General features: G+C 56.7%; 1 protein-coding gene across 1 annotated transcript; it reads left to right on the top strand.

The window, feature by feature from the left end:
• Positions 1-1504: 1504 nt before the first annotated feature.
• Positions 1505-8099, top strand: CCKBR (cholecystokinin B receptor). Its single transcript, XM_039348234.1, has 5 exons — positions 1505-1832; positions 2615-2866; positions 3024-3279; positions 4922-5049; positions 6794-8099. Exons 1-5 carry the CDS (start codon positions 1715-1717, stop codon positions 7330-7332), a joined length of 1293 nt encoding a protein of 430 aa, XP_039204168.1. The 5' UTR covers positions 1505-1714; the 3' UTR covers positions 7333-8099.
• Positions 8100-16597: the final 8498 nt, after the last annotated feature.

The raw sequence follows: 16597 nt of genomic DNA, 5'->3' as shown, positions 1-16597 counted from the left end.
CCAGATTGGAAAAAGTTGAGTATGCTTTAAGAATTGGAGGAAGAAACATCAATAAACCTGTGCTAAGCTAATCGTATTACTCTGACGGGTGAAAATGCAAAGGATCTGCAAGCTGTAATAATAAAAGTGAAGGAGTATAGTGGGGGAAAATGGGACTAAAAGTAAATTTAAAGAATACCAAACGGATGACCGCAGCTACAGCAACTAGCTTTAGAACCGATAATTAACAAATTGAGGGGGGGGGAGAGAACTTTTGCTTTCTAGACTCAACCAGCCACAGGAAAGGAACAAGCAGTCAAGAGACAGACAAGCCATGTTTCTGGCTAAGCCAGGAAGAGTGTGCCACTTCTGCTGCCTCCCTGGGGGGGCCACTTTGGGGAGAGGGTGAAGTGGGGCTGGAGCTGCTCTAAGGAATCCATGTTGTCCCTCAATTCCTCCCTCCAACTCCAGAGTCTGTTCAGCCCCACTCAGCGAAGGCTGCCAACAAGGGGGCAGTCAGAGACGCCAGGGAGGCGCTAAGATGGAAGCCATCTTTCCGACATTCCAGGGCTACAGGTGCTTAGCCAGTGTTGTGTGAACCCACCCGATGACTCTTTGCACCTGTAAGGTGAGAGAGAGCAGCTGCCCTGCTGCCTTCAATAACCTGGGAAGGTGCATCCCATGATCCAGGCTGGGTGGTGGAATCCATGGATTCTTCTTGGGCTGGATGATCCCACACAGGGGATCCACCAAGCAGCCGACCACGCTGGGGGCTGGGACCAGGTCCTGGGCTGGAGCCTGGAACGATCGAGGCAATTTCACCAAGAAACCGATAAAGGGGGCAAGGCGGGTGCCCAGGGGCCGTGGTGAGCGGGTGCCCCCAAAGCGACTTAGAAGGGGAGGCACCGGAGAGGACCCAGCAGTTACACCCCCTCCAAGATGCACAAGAGAAGGCGGGGGGGGGGAGGCGGCAGGCGCGGAGCTCCTGCTAAGGTTGGGGTGCGGAGCCTCGAGGATCAGCCGGAATTCATTGGCAGGTAACGCGCAACCCGCTCCGCGGCTCCCGCCTCGGCCAGGTAAACAGCACCTGTGTCAACAACGGCCGGGCGCTTCCGCTGTCCCGAGCAAACAGGACGTGCCTGGCAGGTCGGCCGCTGCTGGGAAACTGCCCCGCCTGACGGGAGGCCCCAGGCTGCTCTCCGCCGCCCGCCCCGCTCCGAAAGAGGGAGGAAGCGGCGCCTCTGCGCCGGGATGGGCAGGGTCGGCTAGGCCCGGACCCCGGGATCCCACCGAGCTGCCTCCAGGTTTCCCCGCAGCTCCCAGGCCCCCTGCGCCCGCCGAACCCTCTTCCCCGCGCCCGCCCAGGCCCGACCCGACGAGCCGCGACCTGGCAAGTGGGCTCCGTCCGCCCGCCCCGCCCCCGGCCCGCCCCCGGCCCTCCGCTCGTCCCCCGCAGCGCAGGGCAAGCGGGCGCCGGCGCCGTCGGGCCCCCCCTCGGGCGGGGCGGGGCGGATCCCCCTGGCCGCCGTCAGGGGGCGCTCGGCCGTGGCTGCGGACGGCGCTGCTCAGAATCCGCTGCGGCGCCGAGGCTCCCGCAGCCGCCTCAGGAAGCGGAGCGGGCGACCGGGGCGGCGGCTCTCGCTCGGGGCTGCGCTGCGGGGAGCCCGCCGGGATGGGCGCCCGGCGCGGAGGGGACTGAGCGGCGGGCACTGACGGCCCGACGGAGCTCGCCGCGATGGAGGAGCCGCGGCTGCTCAACGCGTCGCTGCTCTGCCGCCCCGCGAACGGCTCGTCCCACAGCGGCGCCTGGAACGGCACCGGCGGCGGCTGCGGGACTCTCCGCCGGTCCCGAGGTGAGGCTCCCCGGCCCGGCCCCCGCCCTCGCGGCCGCCTCGGCACGCAGCCCTGGCTCCTGCCGGCAGCCCCGCCGCTCGTCCTTTCCTCTGGAGGCTGGCACCCCGAACGGCGCCGGGACGCCCGCAAGGCTTCCGCGGTGCGGAGGGACCCGCCTCTCTCCCGGCCCCCCCCGTTCTGCTTTCCCTAGTCCTTGAAGTGCCTCTGCGCATATGAAGAGCGCTCCTCCCTCCCTTCGCCCGGAATGCGGGCACGAGGGCTGAGGTCGCTGGGCCCCCGCGGAGCCGGGGAGGGGGAGGCGGCGCCGAGAGGGGCCGCTTTGGGCTGACTGAGCTCCTGGCTGTGGCTGACCCGAGTCCTTTGGTGGGTTCTGACGTGCCCCGAAACCCAACAAAGATGCCTGCCCCAGATGAAGCCAGGCCGGCTTCCCTCTTAGCCCCGGAGCGTCCCTCCGCTCTGGAACTTTCCCGGGGTTGCCCTGGAGCCGAACGGGCTGAGGCTGGCGTAACATTTCGGGCGTTCGGTTGGGCGTCCTGAGCCTGGTTCATGCCGGCCTCCCCTCCCCACCCTCCGCTCTGCTTCCGTGGGTCCCAGCTGCCTGCCTGCATCCCGAAGCAGGGCCGGGGGCAACCGGTGGGCACGAGGGCAAGGCCAGGCACAAGACCCAGCTCTGCCGGGGAGGGGGGCTTCCTGCTGGGTCTGCCTCTCCCCCAGTGGGTGGCGGGGGCCCCGGCCTGGCCCTCTGACTCAGATTGGGGGTGTCCTCTGCTCTGCCCCCCAGAGTTGGACCTGGCAGTGCGGGTGCTGCTCTACTCGGTGATCTTCCTGCTGGGCCTGTGTGGGAACGCGCTGGTCATCGCGGTGCTGGTGGTCAACAAGCGGCTGCGGACCATCACCAACTCCTTCCTGCTCTCGCTGGCGCTGAGTGACCTGATGGTGGCGCTCTTCTGCCTGCCCTTCACCTTCATCCCCAACCTCATGCACACCTTCATCTTCGGGAGGGTCATTTGCAAGGCCGTGGCCTACCTGATGGGTGAGGGGGCTCGGCCTGGCCTGGGGTAGGGGGTGTTCTCTGAGTGCAGCAGGCTCCTCGCCCCACCTTCTTCCTCTTCCTGGGAAAGGGCGGGTGACCCACCCGGGTGACCCACCCGGTGCCATCTGACCTGCCTTACGCCCCCATCCCTCCCCAGGGTTGTCAGTGAGCGTCTCTACCTTCAGTCTGGTGGCCATCGCCATCGAGCGCTACAGCGCCATCTGCAGGCCCTTGCAGTCCCGGGTGTGGCAGACCCGCTCCCACGCTTATCGGGTCATCGCCGCCACCTGGTTGCTCTCGGCACTGCTGATGCTGCCCTACCCGGTGTACAGCACTACTCAGCCTGTGCGCGGCCAGCCCCACCTCACCCAGTGCAGCCACAACTGGCCTGGGCACCACGTCAACCAGGCCTGGTAAGTTGTGTGGGGGTGGGGGTCCCCCAAGTGCTCCTCAAAGTGCCCATCTGCCTCCCCATAGCCCATGTTGCCATGTTGCCCAGCCAAGAGCCATGGAGCCCCAGCTGGCATTAGGAGGCACCTGCCGGGGGCCTCGTCAGACTGGGCCCCCTTGGCTTTGGGGCCACGAGCCGAGCAGGCAGACTCGGCCCTAGAGGAGAACTGCCAGGGGAGGCCCACCCGTTGCCAGGGTCTCTTCTCTGGCCGAGCCCTGTTTAGGGCCAGCCAGGATCACGGCAGCCACGGCAGCAGCCTGCGATGGTTGGGGAGAAGCCGTCTTCGGCCGCGGTCTTGACCCGTCTCATTTGCGTTGCACGCGAATTGAGCAGAGATCGGGGCGGCAGCAACAGTTAAGTTGGAAGCTGCCAAAAGCTGCATTTCTTTCTCCTGATATAAGAATGATGAAGCGAGCCTGTGCTTCAGGCTGGATCGCCTCTGCCACCGATTGGCCTGGCACGGGGTGGCCAAGGTCAAGCGCCTGCATCAGCCCTGCAGTGGCTGGCATCTGCTGGCCTATGGGGCAGCTCCTGCCTTGAAACTGGAGACCGTGGGCCCCGTAGGGAGGTTGATCCCTCTTGTGTGTTGGCCTCAGGACCAACCTCGGCTCTGCCTGGGATCCTGAGGAGTGCACAGCCCAGGAGCCAGAGGGAGGGATCGGGGGCAGGGGGCAGCATCTGGGCACGTTTCCTGAGGGTCTCAAGGATTTCCTCCTCCCATTCCTTGGGAAATGGGGCTGGGGGCAAGGAGAAGCAGCACATCACGTGCAAAGCTCAGTTCTTTCAAGCTCTGTGCAAGGGGTTCCCGTGAGGGCGGAGGAGGAGAGACGTGGCCCGTGGCAGGGAAGGGTTTGGCCTGGGGAGGACCGTTCTCACGACAGCCTGATCAGGATTGGACCCTGGCTGTCCTCTGATCACCCTGGGGATGGGGGCGGGGGGGGGCTTCTTTGTCTCCTGGCTTGAGCTTGTGGGTTTGATGTGCTCCCTGCCATTCTGTCCACCCTGGGGGGGGGTGAGGGGGGATTTACAGACAGAGGAGCACAAATCAGACAGATGACGACAGCCTCATAAACAGGATTTAAACATTCATAAGGATGCGTCTTCCTTTCCAATGAGTCTGGCAGGGTGAGGTCATTGGCGAAGGTCTCATGGGCTGGGCTCCGTCTCCATCTCTTCTGGCCTTGAACAGTTCATTTCACACCCTCAACGGAGAGCCAGCCAGCCGTGGGCAGGGGGCACCGCTGGGGCTTGCCTGGGAGTGCCAGCAGGAGATGAAGCACGGAGACGTGAGGACCTTGAGGGCATGAAGCAAGTGGGGAGGGGGGGCTTGGCTTCAAATTCCTCACCCACCCATCTGGGGTTTTGGGGGAAGGTCCCAGCCTAGAGAAGACCCTGCACAAATCGCAGACCAGGCCCAGCAGTTCCTATGGCAGCACTTGCTAAGCCTGAAGGGTTTTAATTCAGGTTGAGTGTTTATCTAACATCTTCTGCAAATCCACCTTTTCCGTTGATATATGGTAGGTGTGCTACACAAAAGCCTTTGTCGTAATTCAGTTCGTGCAGATTTAGTGGCTGGTGTGGCTCTCCCCTTCCTTCCCCGCTAGGTATGTGCTGCTGCTCATCACACTCTTCCTCGTCCCGGGACTGGTCATGATCGTGGCTTATGGGCTGATTTCCTCCGAGCTCTACAGGGGGATCCAGTTTGAGATGGACCTCTCCCGGGAGGCCAAAGGTGGGTGCCAGGTGAAGGGGGTGATCTCTGGGTATCATGAGAAAGCAAGGACTTGGAGGGTGATGAGGGGCTGGAGGATCAGTGTCAAGTTGGAGAAGCTGGCCTTCGTCATAAAACAGACTTATGACTGTAACGGAACCCGCCCATCACATCACATGACTGACCTCTTTTTGGTTGTAAGCTGAAAACCAAAACTAAATGCCAGATTAAGTAAACGCCAGTCACCCGAAGGTCGGGCAAAGGAAGCGATGGATGGAAACGAATGAGAGAGAGACCCAATCTAGAAATAAGGAGAAACTTCCTGACACTGAGAACAATCGATCAGTGGAACAGAACTTGCCTCCAGCAGTTGTGGGTGCTCCAACACCGGAGGTTTCTAAGAAGAGTCTGGATAGCCACTGGTCTGGAATGGTCCCTTCCAATTCTGTTCTTCTGTTTCCGTTCTGTTTGGCAAGCTGAGGTCAAAAGGCATTTTATTGGGCAAAGCAGCAGAAATTACGCAACTGGGCTGGAGATAGATAGATACCAGTTTAGTTGATTGTGGGGATGTAGTAGATGTAATATACCTTTATTTCAGTACAGCTTTCAGCCTAGCTTCTCAGTTTTGTAGGCAAGCAAAAATAAAGATAGGGCCCAAGGAAAGACTGTGAGATGGAGCCATAGCTTAGCGCAGTGGTTCTCAACCTGTGGGTCGGGACCCCATTTGGGGTTGAACGACCATTTCACGGGGTTCCCCAAACCATGCTGTCCACCATTTTTTCCCTTTTCCCTAGCTGTCCTATTCCCTCTTATTGGTGGCCACACCCACTTGGGGGTCACCACAACATGGGGAACTGTATTATGGGGTCACGGCATTAGAAAGGTTGAGAACCACTGGCTTAGCGGAACAATTGCACACAGCCGACACTTTTTTTCAAGCGGACCATCCCAGGCCCCATCATGCTAGACCCTTTTATAAACAGCTAACCCCATAAACTGATTCCCATCAAATCTGAGGCTCAGGGGGACCAAATCCTTATAAAAGAAGGAATCAATATTTAAGCCATTCTTGGCAGGTATGGAGGCTGGACCAAAACCAAAGAGATAAAATTGGGACACAAAAAGTGAATGCTCGCATTTAGGCTTAAACCAAAAAAAAAGAGAAAGGGGGGGGGGAAAGCAAAATGTCAGCCTTGGCAGCAGCCAGAGAAAAATGACAAGTGGGTCACAAATGGCAGGTCTGTGGGTGGCAGAGGGCAGCGGTTCAAAAGAACCGCTGGCGGGTCCGGCTGCAGTAACAGAAATACGGGATGAGAGAGAAGCCGCTTGCTCTGCCCGAGGGGGGGGAGAATGTGCTCAGGGACCCTCCAGGGATGGAGGGAGAGTGAACTGGCTGATGGATGCGCAGACCTGGTTTTTGCCAAGGGCCGTCACTGTCCATAATGCAGGCGGGGGTGGTGGATCCACTGCTCCCTTTGGGATGCAGCCCTCGGAACCTCCTGGGACAGCCAGCTCGCCCTTGCTCCTCTGCCTCTCCTGGTCTTGCAGAGGAGATGGAGGGGGCCTGCTCAGGTATCTCTTCCCTCACTCAACAATCACCACTTGGCCCCCTTTCCTGGAGCATCCCTGAATAGAATTAAGGAAACACCGCGGGTACTGAAGCATCAGCAGGATCACCACGGGCTGCCTGGGCCGAACCCCCGGAGCCCCCTCTGAGGGGCCAGGCATCCTCCACAAGGCACCTCTCTGTCTCTGCCTCCCTTAGCTCGGCCAAACGGAACCACCATGGAGCTCCTGGCCACCAGTGACGAGGGCGACGGCTGCTACATCCAGGTGCCCCAGCCTGCCGAGAGCCCGATGGAGCTGCCCGCCATGAGCCCGGAGGACAGCGCCAAGCAGGAGCGGGCACGCATCAACAGCTCCAAGGCCAAACTGCTGGCCAAGAAGCGGGTCATCCGGATGCTGGTGGTGATTGTGGCGGTTTTCTTTGGGTGCTGGCTGCCCATCTATGTGGCCAACACCTGGCGGGCCTTCGACCCCAAGGCTGCCCAACAGGCCCTCTCAGGGACCCCCATCTCCTTCATCCACCTGCTCTGCTACGCCTCCACCTGCGTCAACCCCTTCATCTACTGCTTCATGAACAAGCGTTTCCGCCAGGCCTTCGCCACCACCTTCGCCTGCTGCGCCACGCCCTGCTGCCGCCGGAGATGTCATGCCCACGAGGAGGAGGCCGCTGCCACCGGGGCTTCCTTCTCCAGGTTCAGCTACACCACGGTCAGCAGCATCGTCCCCGCCGAGCACTGAGGCTCCCAGCCTGGCCCCACGCCTGGCAGCCCTGGGGGTCGTGTCTGGGCACCCCACGGCCTCTCCCTCCCCCCCCTTCCTCACAGTGGGGGCTTCCCCTGCCTGCCTTTTGCAGACCCCAGGCTGAGGAGGAGATTTCACGGGCCCAAAAGCCTGGGAGGGAACAGCTCTGTTGAAGGGGGGAAGGGATGGGTGGACAAAGCTGCTTCCGCACGGGCCTAAAAGAGGTCATCTCTTGTCCCATCTCTTCCCCGTGGCCCCCCCCTGCTCTGAAGCTCTTGATTGCTGTGCTGTGCCCCCCCCATTCCCTGACTGATGGGAGGAGGTGTAAAATTGGGGAGGGGGTTTGCAGGGCACCCTAAAGGGGTCTGGCTCGTGGAGTCCAGCAAGGCCTCGGTGCTGCCTGAGACAAGAGCTGAAGCTGACTCAGCCATGAGTTCCACATGTTGGGGGAGTTAACAGCCCCATAACCACTGGCCTGCCTCACAGGGCTGTTGTTGCCAGTCCAGAAAAGGAGCAGCGATGCTCAGTCTTTGCCTCCAGGATCTCTACTACCCCCTGCCCTCCTTTCCTGGACACCCCCTCGCACCTGGTTTGTATAGCTGTGTGCCACCGTCCCTCCCCCCCCGAGATTTTGTGGCCCCGTTTTTCACCAGCGGAAGATCCACTCATGTCGGTTTGGGCCGGGGGGGGTCAGTGGGGGCTATTTCTGTAGCTTTCTGTGCAATAAAGTTCTTGAAATGGCGCTGCTGCCAACGCAGATGGAACGGGCTGATCTGGGTCTCTGGCACAGACTGAGCCTGGGGGGGGCTGCCTTCTGTCCTCCCCTCCCTTGCTTCCTCCCCCCCCCCTTCTGCACCATTGCTTGCAAACACCCACTGCTGGCGTCTGCGTCAGCCCTATTGCAGAGGGACAAGAGAAAAAGCAGGGACCCACATGCTCCATGCCCCACAGCCTCCCTCCCTCCAAGCCTAGAAGATGGATCCACTTGTGGATGGGCAGCCCTCGGCCATCTGGCTACTCACCCGAGACCCAAGGCCAGGAAGAGCAGATCCAGGCAGCTGCCACCACCTGCTCTCTCTCCCCCCCCCCTCAGAATAAGCCCGAGAGACGCCAGGGCAGAAGGTGCCCGTCCCAGCCAGAGCAGTGCTGGAGCCAAGTGCTCTCCCCCCCCCCCCCGCCTTCCTTCCTCCCCCTCCTGGTCACCTCATTGCATTGGCCTTGCTGGGCTGGTAGCAAAATCCTTGGGCCTCTGGCACGTGGCTGGCTGGTCCTCCCTGGACAAGCGGGGCTCCCGGGAAAGGTCCCGAAGGAAGCCTGGGACGCCCAGCTTCTGGGGCCCTGATGGAGGGAGGGGCCCCTTTGCACTCCCTTCGCCACTGGTTGGTGAGGCCCCGATGCCAGCTGGTAGCCAGGGAGGCACGGTTGACCTTCCCCTCCATGACAGCTCAGTGACCAGCTTCACCCCAGCTGCTGGACCAGCCCGGGGTTGGGGAGGGGGCATTGGTGACTCCAGGTGTGGTGGGAACCGGAGGCCCCCTGGAACCGGCATCTGAGGTGCTGCTTTGGTTTGCCTTTGCCTCCACTGAGGGTTTAATTGCATAATGTGGGCCTGTCCAGAGGGGTTTTCTGAAGGCCCCCAACTTGCTTTGGGTCAAGACTGGGTGGGATCCCTGGGGGACCTTTGTTTGCTCCGTCATGGGCTGTTTCTCCGTTCAGCCTCGCCCAGCTGTCTGGCAGAGGAGGCTTCCCACGGACGGGGTATGGGGAGATTTGGTCTCCTGGACTGGATATCTGGGCTCCCAGTGGCAACTGGGCTCGTCTGCTTCTCTTTTAAGATCAGCCAAGGGGGGCACATATGCAGAATGCAAGCATTTATTTATGTATTAAACAAATTCACACATAGGTGACTCCAAGCAGCTTAATTTTTTTAAAAAAACCCACCATATAATAAAAACCCATTAAAAAAACCACTCCATGGCAGCAACAACACAATCGCATCAGCCGTTTGGTGGGCTCCGTCTCCACTTGTGGTCCCAGATCTGCTGACCGAACCATGTTTTGGGGGCCTTTTGGAAGCGCAACAGGTGGGGCCCAATCGGTGTGGTTCCCTTTTGCTCACTCACTCTTCCCAGCAGACGGTTCCTTTCCCCCGTGAATCCTCCCCCCCCCCGCGCATGACGTGGCCGAAGCGAGTGGCACTTTCGCCCTCTGGTGGCCGGGCTGGGGGTTGTGCGCTCTGGAGACTTACTCAGCTCCGGTCAGCTGCATGGCCCGAGGGAGGCGGGCAGGGCCACTTCAGGCGCAGGTTTGGTGTTCCCGGCCAGTCGACCTTGAAGCCCTTGAAGAGTCTCGGGGAGATACGGTGAAATTTTCGTTTGCCTCGAATCCTCTCCCGTCCAGAGCCCGCCTCGAGTTCATGGCAGCCTGGCACTGAGTGGTAGCAAAAGGCAAGCGTGGGGTGGCGGCCGGCCTTGCCTGCGCGTTGCCCGTGGGGGCGTGTGTAGCTGCGGCTGAGCGTTGCCTGTAACCTGGCCCAGGGGTGGCGGCTTCAGGGGGCACACGAGGAAGCTGGTTCATTGGGGAGAAGGCAGAGGGGAGGCACCGCTTTGGCCCGTTTGATTTCGGCAGAGGAGGGAGACGGCGCGCCCGCACCTGGGATCGGCAGGCAAGGCGCCAGGTTTCTTTCCTGTTCTGAAGATGACAGGAATTGTGCCCAGATGGCAGAAAGGCAGTCTGAAAGCCCCCCCCCCACTCCTGGCAAAGCGAAGGTGGAGGGCCAGAGGCAAAGCCTCGTCTACAGGGAGGGAGGGGGACACAGAGGCTGGGGGCGATGGGATTGGAGGCTCTCAGGCAGTCTGCCAGGTGCAGTGCCGCTTCCTGGGCATCCGGCTGTCATTTGACAGAAGGGGGAGATCCTTTCCGGCTGGTCCTCCCGGGAACAGGCGTTGCAAGGGGCAATGAAGGGCTGGCAGGAGGAACGACGGGAGATATGGGGGCAATTGCAAAGGACACGACCCAGCAAGAGGGAGGGGGAGAAGGTGAAGATCAGGGGAGGGCAGCACCTGGCAAGGAAGGGCCGTGCCTGGTGGGAGCCGGCAAGGCTTTAAGCTGAATCCTGCAATCGTGGGAGCCGAGAGCCCGGAGAAGAGCGGGTGTGGTCTTCTTCCTGACAGTTCCTTGATTTGAATTTTGTTTTCTGCTTGATTGTTTGTCTGGAGTTAATCCCTGCTTATCTGGCTGTTGGTTGGAGATGTTTTCTGGTCTTTTTATTAGCTTTTTTGCTGACTCTTTTGAATGGGTGTAAATAAGGTGTGTGTGCCTATTAATGGCTGATGTGTCTGAGTTCCAAGCTTCCAGAATTCCCAAGCGTTTTTGCCCATGTGTTGTAAGATTAAAGAGTCATCCTTAATCTCATTCATCACCTTTAATCTCTTTCATCATCCTTAATCTGACAACAGACAGACAGGGCCAAGCGGCGTTTCGGCTGGGAAATGGTGAGCATCCCAGATTATGTTAAACCCAAACGTGCTAAGAAGACATTCTTGCTTCTTACCAGAAGGCCAGGACATGCCCTCTCCGCACTCACTGGCCCTGATGAGATTCCCTAGCTGGGTCATGAAACGTCTGCAAGAAAACTATCAAATTGAGATCAACGACCCACCCTCCTCCTCCTCCTCCTCCTCCTCCTCCTCCTCCTCCTCCTCCCCACTCCCCCAAGAGGGCAAACTGTTATGCACTGGGGGGGGGGGAAGGCAGGGCCCCACTGCTGTCATGCTGTCACTGCTGCCCTCAACCGAGGAGGGTCCGGCTCTTGTAAAAAAAAATAAAAAAGGCAGATACCTGTCAGGATTCAGGGCAGAGCAATGAGATGGAAGCGGCCTCAGCTATCCAGAGGGTGATCTGGGGCAGGCATGTGGGGTGTGTGAGTGAGGGCAGCCCTTTCCTCCCTGGTGGATTCCCAGCTACCCTCAGTCTTGGTGGGCCTTCTGGGCTGCCTGCAGCACTTTGGAGCCAGGAGTTCCCAGCTGGGCGGAGAAGAGTTCGGGCCTTTGGCAGTGCCTGGGGTGGGGCAGGGGGGGCTGGCCTCCCCTCATCTCTTTTCAGCAGTTCATGAAGCTGCTAGGAAAGGCCATTTGTTGGCTTCAGTTGAGGCCCATTGATAGCTTGAGGGTCGCTAGTTACACCTCTCGTCCCAGGCCTAGCAGGAGATGTGGGGGAAGCTTGGACTCAGCGTCCCAGCAAGGTGGCCGCTGATCCTGAAGCTCCTTCCCTGGTTCTGGATGGGGCTGAGCCCCCTGGGAAGCTAAAGCAAAGGGGGAAGCCCTGGTTAGGGGGCATTTGGCCACCTTCGTGGGCATGTCAGTGACCCTCGCTCCTGGCATGAGAGAGATGCTGGCCACTTCTACCTTTGTCACCTCATTGTTGGACCACTGCAATTCACTCCACACAGGGCTGACCCTGGGCATCTCCCCAAAGCAGCTATGATAGGTGCAAAATGTAGGTGCTCCCCCGGCTGGCTGGCAGAGAGCAGCACGGACTCAATGCCATCCTGTCCAGATGACCCATCCGGCCTTCCCTGGAACGTCTAGGGAGCCCCATGTCTCTTGGACACCAGGACCGACCCCTGTGCAGGTGAATCCTGAAGCATTTCCCCAAATATCTGGATGGCCCTGACTTGCTGGCCTTTCGCAAGGCGATGATGACCCGGTGGCCCATCAGGCCTTTGGGCTGCAGGATGTTCAGTGGGCCTGGCTGGTGGGTTGGTCTGCTGTTGCTGCAAATAGGCCATTTGGGCCTCTGGCACACGTTGGGTTGCAGCGCTGGTTCCTTTTTCATTAATTGAGCAGTTTTGTTGATTTTTGGCTCCGATTTCTTGTTAGCCAAGTAGAGTTGCCCCATTCATTAAAAAGGTCCAGGTGGAGAAGTGAAAGGAGAAATTAAAGCCACATTCATCCGGGACAGGCCGGGCACAGAGGGAGGCTCTGGGAGTTACCCAAAAGAGGTGGGACCTCTTGGGCTTCAGGGAAAGACCGACCTGGACAACAGTGGCCGCTCCAGGGGACGCTGGCTGCCGCTCTGCCAGTCCTCCAGAGGACCCTCCTCAGTCCAGAACCATTGGGTCCCGTTCCTGGCCTGTCATGCGGTCGGGCCTCTCCTGCAGAACGGAGGCCTCGGAAAGGTCAAGCAGGTGCCTGGGAGGATACACTTGTCTGGTGCCACCCTCCCGAGACCTTCCTCTTCCTCTTTCGTTGGGGGGAACGAAAGGTCAACAATGGGTCCAGCTGGACTACTCCATCTCTGCTGTTTTCCCCTGATTTCACTACTATTGTCTTCTGGGGTATCGGCTACCCACTGTTTTCAATTGCCCCCCCCGGGGGGGGGGGTCTGACCCACACGGTCACTCCGACCTCCCCAGAGCTGGGTTCTTGCAATGCACTTCACTCGATGAGGCAAAGGCCTCTTGGCCACACGGGCAGCTTCTGAATCCAACCGGTTAGAAGAGACAACCGCATTATGCAACCGCTGAAATGAGCCGTGTCGGTAATCAGCTTAAGTAGGTTGTGTGAAGGCGGCCAATTGAGGGCCTAAGAGCCTTTGGTCAATAATGCAATACTAAAGTGGCCATTTTAGTGGATAGATATCCAATGCTCACTTCTATTTGAGAAAATCACTTGCGACATATCGGAAAGGTGACATTTTGTCAGCAAAGTTAGGAGAGTTTTCTTTGTCTCCTGCAAAATTTGAATCCCTTTCCTTATGTGCCTGCTTTTTTTTGTAGTCCTGAATTTATTCTTGCTTTCTTTCTTTCTTGACTTTGTCATTCTGCTTCAACTGAAGGCTCTGGAGGTGGAAACGGGCCAGGGGGAGGAGGGGGCTTCCTGCCTCTGCCCCCCTTACCAAAGGAGGTCAGAGGAGGGAGAGGCTTCCCCCTTACCAAAGGAGGTCAGAGGACTGGGCTGCTGTGGGGTGGGAGTCTGGGCTCTGCATGAGCCCCCAGCCTTTACTAAGCAAGTGGGCTTGCTTAGGTGCTGCAGCTTCCCTGAACACAACAGTTGTGTCTTTTCATCTCAGCCAGCCTGTTCACGTCCTGTGGAACAGCCGTTGTGTGAACATTGCCTCTGCAACACCCATTTCAGTCCTTGGAGAAGGAAGATAGAAATGTAGACGACGAAATATTGGTCCGAAATGAAATAGAGAGAGAGAAAAAGATGCTGTTTCCAAGGGGAGGGGGCCTTCTGGAAGCAAATACTTCATAACTCCATTCGTTCTTCCCAGTGAATCTTCTGGGCTCTGCGATTCAAAAATCTGGAAAACGCTTAACGTGATTCCTCTGGTGTGTCATCCCAGCCCCCTGAACAAAAGACAGAATGTTCTCTACATGTTCATTCATTTTTTAAAAACACAGCCCAGTCATGCACGTAAGCCTCCTGTCTCTGGTGACCGGCCTCTGCGGCCCATCCAAGGCAGTTCCAGGTTGCACGAAGCCTTGAAGCAGCTTTGGAAAAAGTTCTTCTGCACCCCCCTCCCCGCTAAAAAAAACTATGCAGAAGCATGCGGGGTTGCTCTTGCACGACTGTAAGAGGATCCGAAGGCCCACGAGAGCAACCCCCCCTTCTCATGCACCTTCCAAGCGTCATGCGTTCAAGAGTAGTTGTTGGCGGTTGGTGAATGCAGATGGGTCACCAAAACATTTTGGCCTGTCACCATGGACAGGCGTGTCATAGGTTCACCATATCATCACACCACCCAGCTACCATGGGACCCTCAAGAAAGGGGCACGTGGGGAAATTTTGCTCCTGGTGGCTGGCAGGAAGCAACCTGGAACTAAGGAGAGATTTCCCGGCAGTTAGAGCAATTAACCAGTGGAACAACCTGCCTCCAGAAGCTGTGAATGCTCCAACCCTGGAGGCTTTCAAAAAGAGACTGGACAGCCATTTGTCTGAAATGGTGGTAGAATTTCCTGCCTGAGCAGGGGGTTGTTAGACCTCCCAAGTCCCTTCCAACTATTATTATTGTTGTTGCTGTTGCTGTTGTTGTTGTTGTTATTTCCTCAGGTCCCAGTGATTTATACTCAAGATCAGACAGGTGTTCTCTTACTATTTTCTTGCTTATTTTAATTTTTATTTCTAGTCTGTTTTTTACAGTTATGTTTTTTGGTGGGTTGGGCTATACAGTCTCTTTTTGATTGAAGACCAATGCAAAGAATAAGTTAAGCAGCTCTGCTTTCTCTGTGCTTTCTCTCTGCTGCCCGTTACTTCTTTGCCCTCTTCTCTCTTTAGTGGACCGTCTGTTTCCTTGACTTTTTTTTTGTTATTTATATAAAATTATCTTTGATTTTGGTTGCAGGTCTTTGTTCATTTTGAGCCTTTGCTTTCCTGGCTTCATCTTTGCAGATTCTGGCTATTTGCTGATATTCTGCCTTAGTTATGTGTCCCTCTTTCCATTTTTTTGTAGTTATCCTTTTTGTCTTTCAATTTATCAGAGAGATCTTTGTACAATCATGCTGGTTTCTTCCTGGATTTCTTGTTTTTCTTTTTCAGAGGTATTGTGCTGGACTGGGCTTTTATGGTAATATTTTTCAGTGTTTTCCAAGCTTCTTAAGTTGTTTTCCTCTTTAGGATTTTCATCCAAGGAATCTTTCCCAAGCTCTCTTTTAAAAAGATCTTCCATCTTTTTAAAACAAAGCAAAACATGATTTCCAAGGTCTCCACCAGAGTGGGAAAAAGCAACAGCTGGTTTTAATTAGAAGGCCTTCTGAAAGCCTCTTGGGTCCCCAGCTGGTGCATTCTCCCCCATTCTAGTCTGGACTTGGATGTCAATGCAAAAAGCAATTGCCACATACGGTGGAGCGAGGGGTGGGGAGAACCAACACTGCTTGCCAAAATAAGCTAGGAGTGTGATAAATTGGGAGCTGCTCAGAGTTTGGTATAAGATGGGCAACTATCTAAGTGTTATAAAGAAGAAGGGAGGGAGGGAGGGAGGAAGGAAGGAAGGAAGCCTTGGGGTCATTATGAGACCACTTATCAGAGTAAGGCACTAGAGCTGCCTTCTACACAATCTCCTCCTGCTCCATGAATGGAACAAAGAAGAGAAAACTGGAAACTTATGCTTCGACATTCAGCACCACGGACAGGGCTCTTTTGCCACCCATACCCCGAATTCAGCACCCTGGACAGGGGGTGCTTTCCTAGTGACCCTGTCCAGGGTGGGCAGGCAGGATGCGGAACCTGGGAGAAATTTCCCCCTCTGCCCACCAACCGCACCAGAGCCTCTGCGTAAAAGCCAAGGACCCAGGATGACCACAGACCACGGCTGGGTGACCAACGTCTGCAGGAGGAGAGGAGCAGCAAGGAGATGGTGCGTGCAAAAAATGTGTGTAAGAGGGCCGTTCCCGAAAGAAAGTCAGTAGGGAGGGCCCATCACCCAGTGGTGGGATTCAGCCGGTTTGCAGCAGTTCGGCAGAACCGGTTGCTATTTTTTTGTTGCCCAGGCCCAGAACGGACTTCCGGAAGCAGCATCCACATAGAGAACCGATCGTTCATCTATTTGAATCCCACCACTGCCATCACCTCATTGATAAAGGAAGACCAGGGAAGCGTCCTCGGTTTCCCAGTTTTTATAGAACTTAATCCGTTCCCTTTCCACACACCAGACTGCCTTAAATCAGTAAGAATCCTGCCCTTTGGGTTATGTATTATCCTTAAAGGAGAATGAAGGAAGGAAGGAATAAAGAAATAAATGTAGAATAATGTTTCCAGCCTTGGCCATTTTAAGATGTGTGGACCTCAGCTTCAAGAATTCCACAGCCATTGTGTACACATTTTAAAGCCCACACATTTTAAAGTTGACAAAAACCAAGAGGGAGAGTGAAGTTGTGGGGAAAGGCCCAACGGAGATCTGAGTTTGATTTTTCTGATTAAGATTCCTTTGCAATGATCGCCAAACCGCAATCAATGTGAATTTGAAGCTCCAAGCTTGAGGTCCATGAGGATTATCTAGAACAGGGGTTCTCAACCTTGGCAACTTTAAGATTTGTGGACTTCAATTCCCAGAATTCCTCAGCTGAGGAATTCTGGGAGTTGAAGTCCACAAGTCTTAAAGTTGCCAAGGTTGAGAACCCCTGATCTAGAAACAGAGAGAAAATGTACTTTATCCCACAGTACGCAATTCATTGCATAATACACCCCCCCCCCAGTCTTACATCACTCCGTGGGGCAAACAAGTGGACCCAAACAGCAAGGCTCCTCACGTGGGGCTTTTC

The sequence above is a fragment of the Crotalus tigris genome, unplaced genomic scaffold, assembly GCF_016545835.1.
Source record: "Crotalus tigris isolate CLP2741 ecotype Arizona unplaced genomic scaffold, ASM1654583v1 scf7180000017560.2302168, whole genome shotgun sequence".
Taxonomy (NCBI): domain Eukaryota; kingdom Metazoa; phylum Chordata; class Lepidosauria; order Squamata; family Viperidae; genus Crotalus; species Crotalus tigris.
The sequence above is the reverse complement of the archived record's forward strand: the minus strand, read 5'-3'. Positions and strand labels throughout refer to the sequence as shown.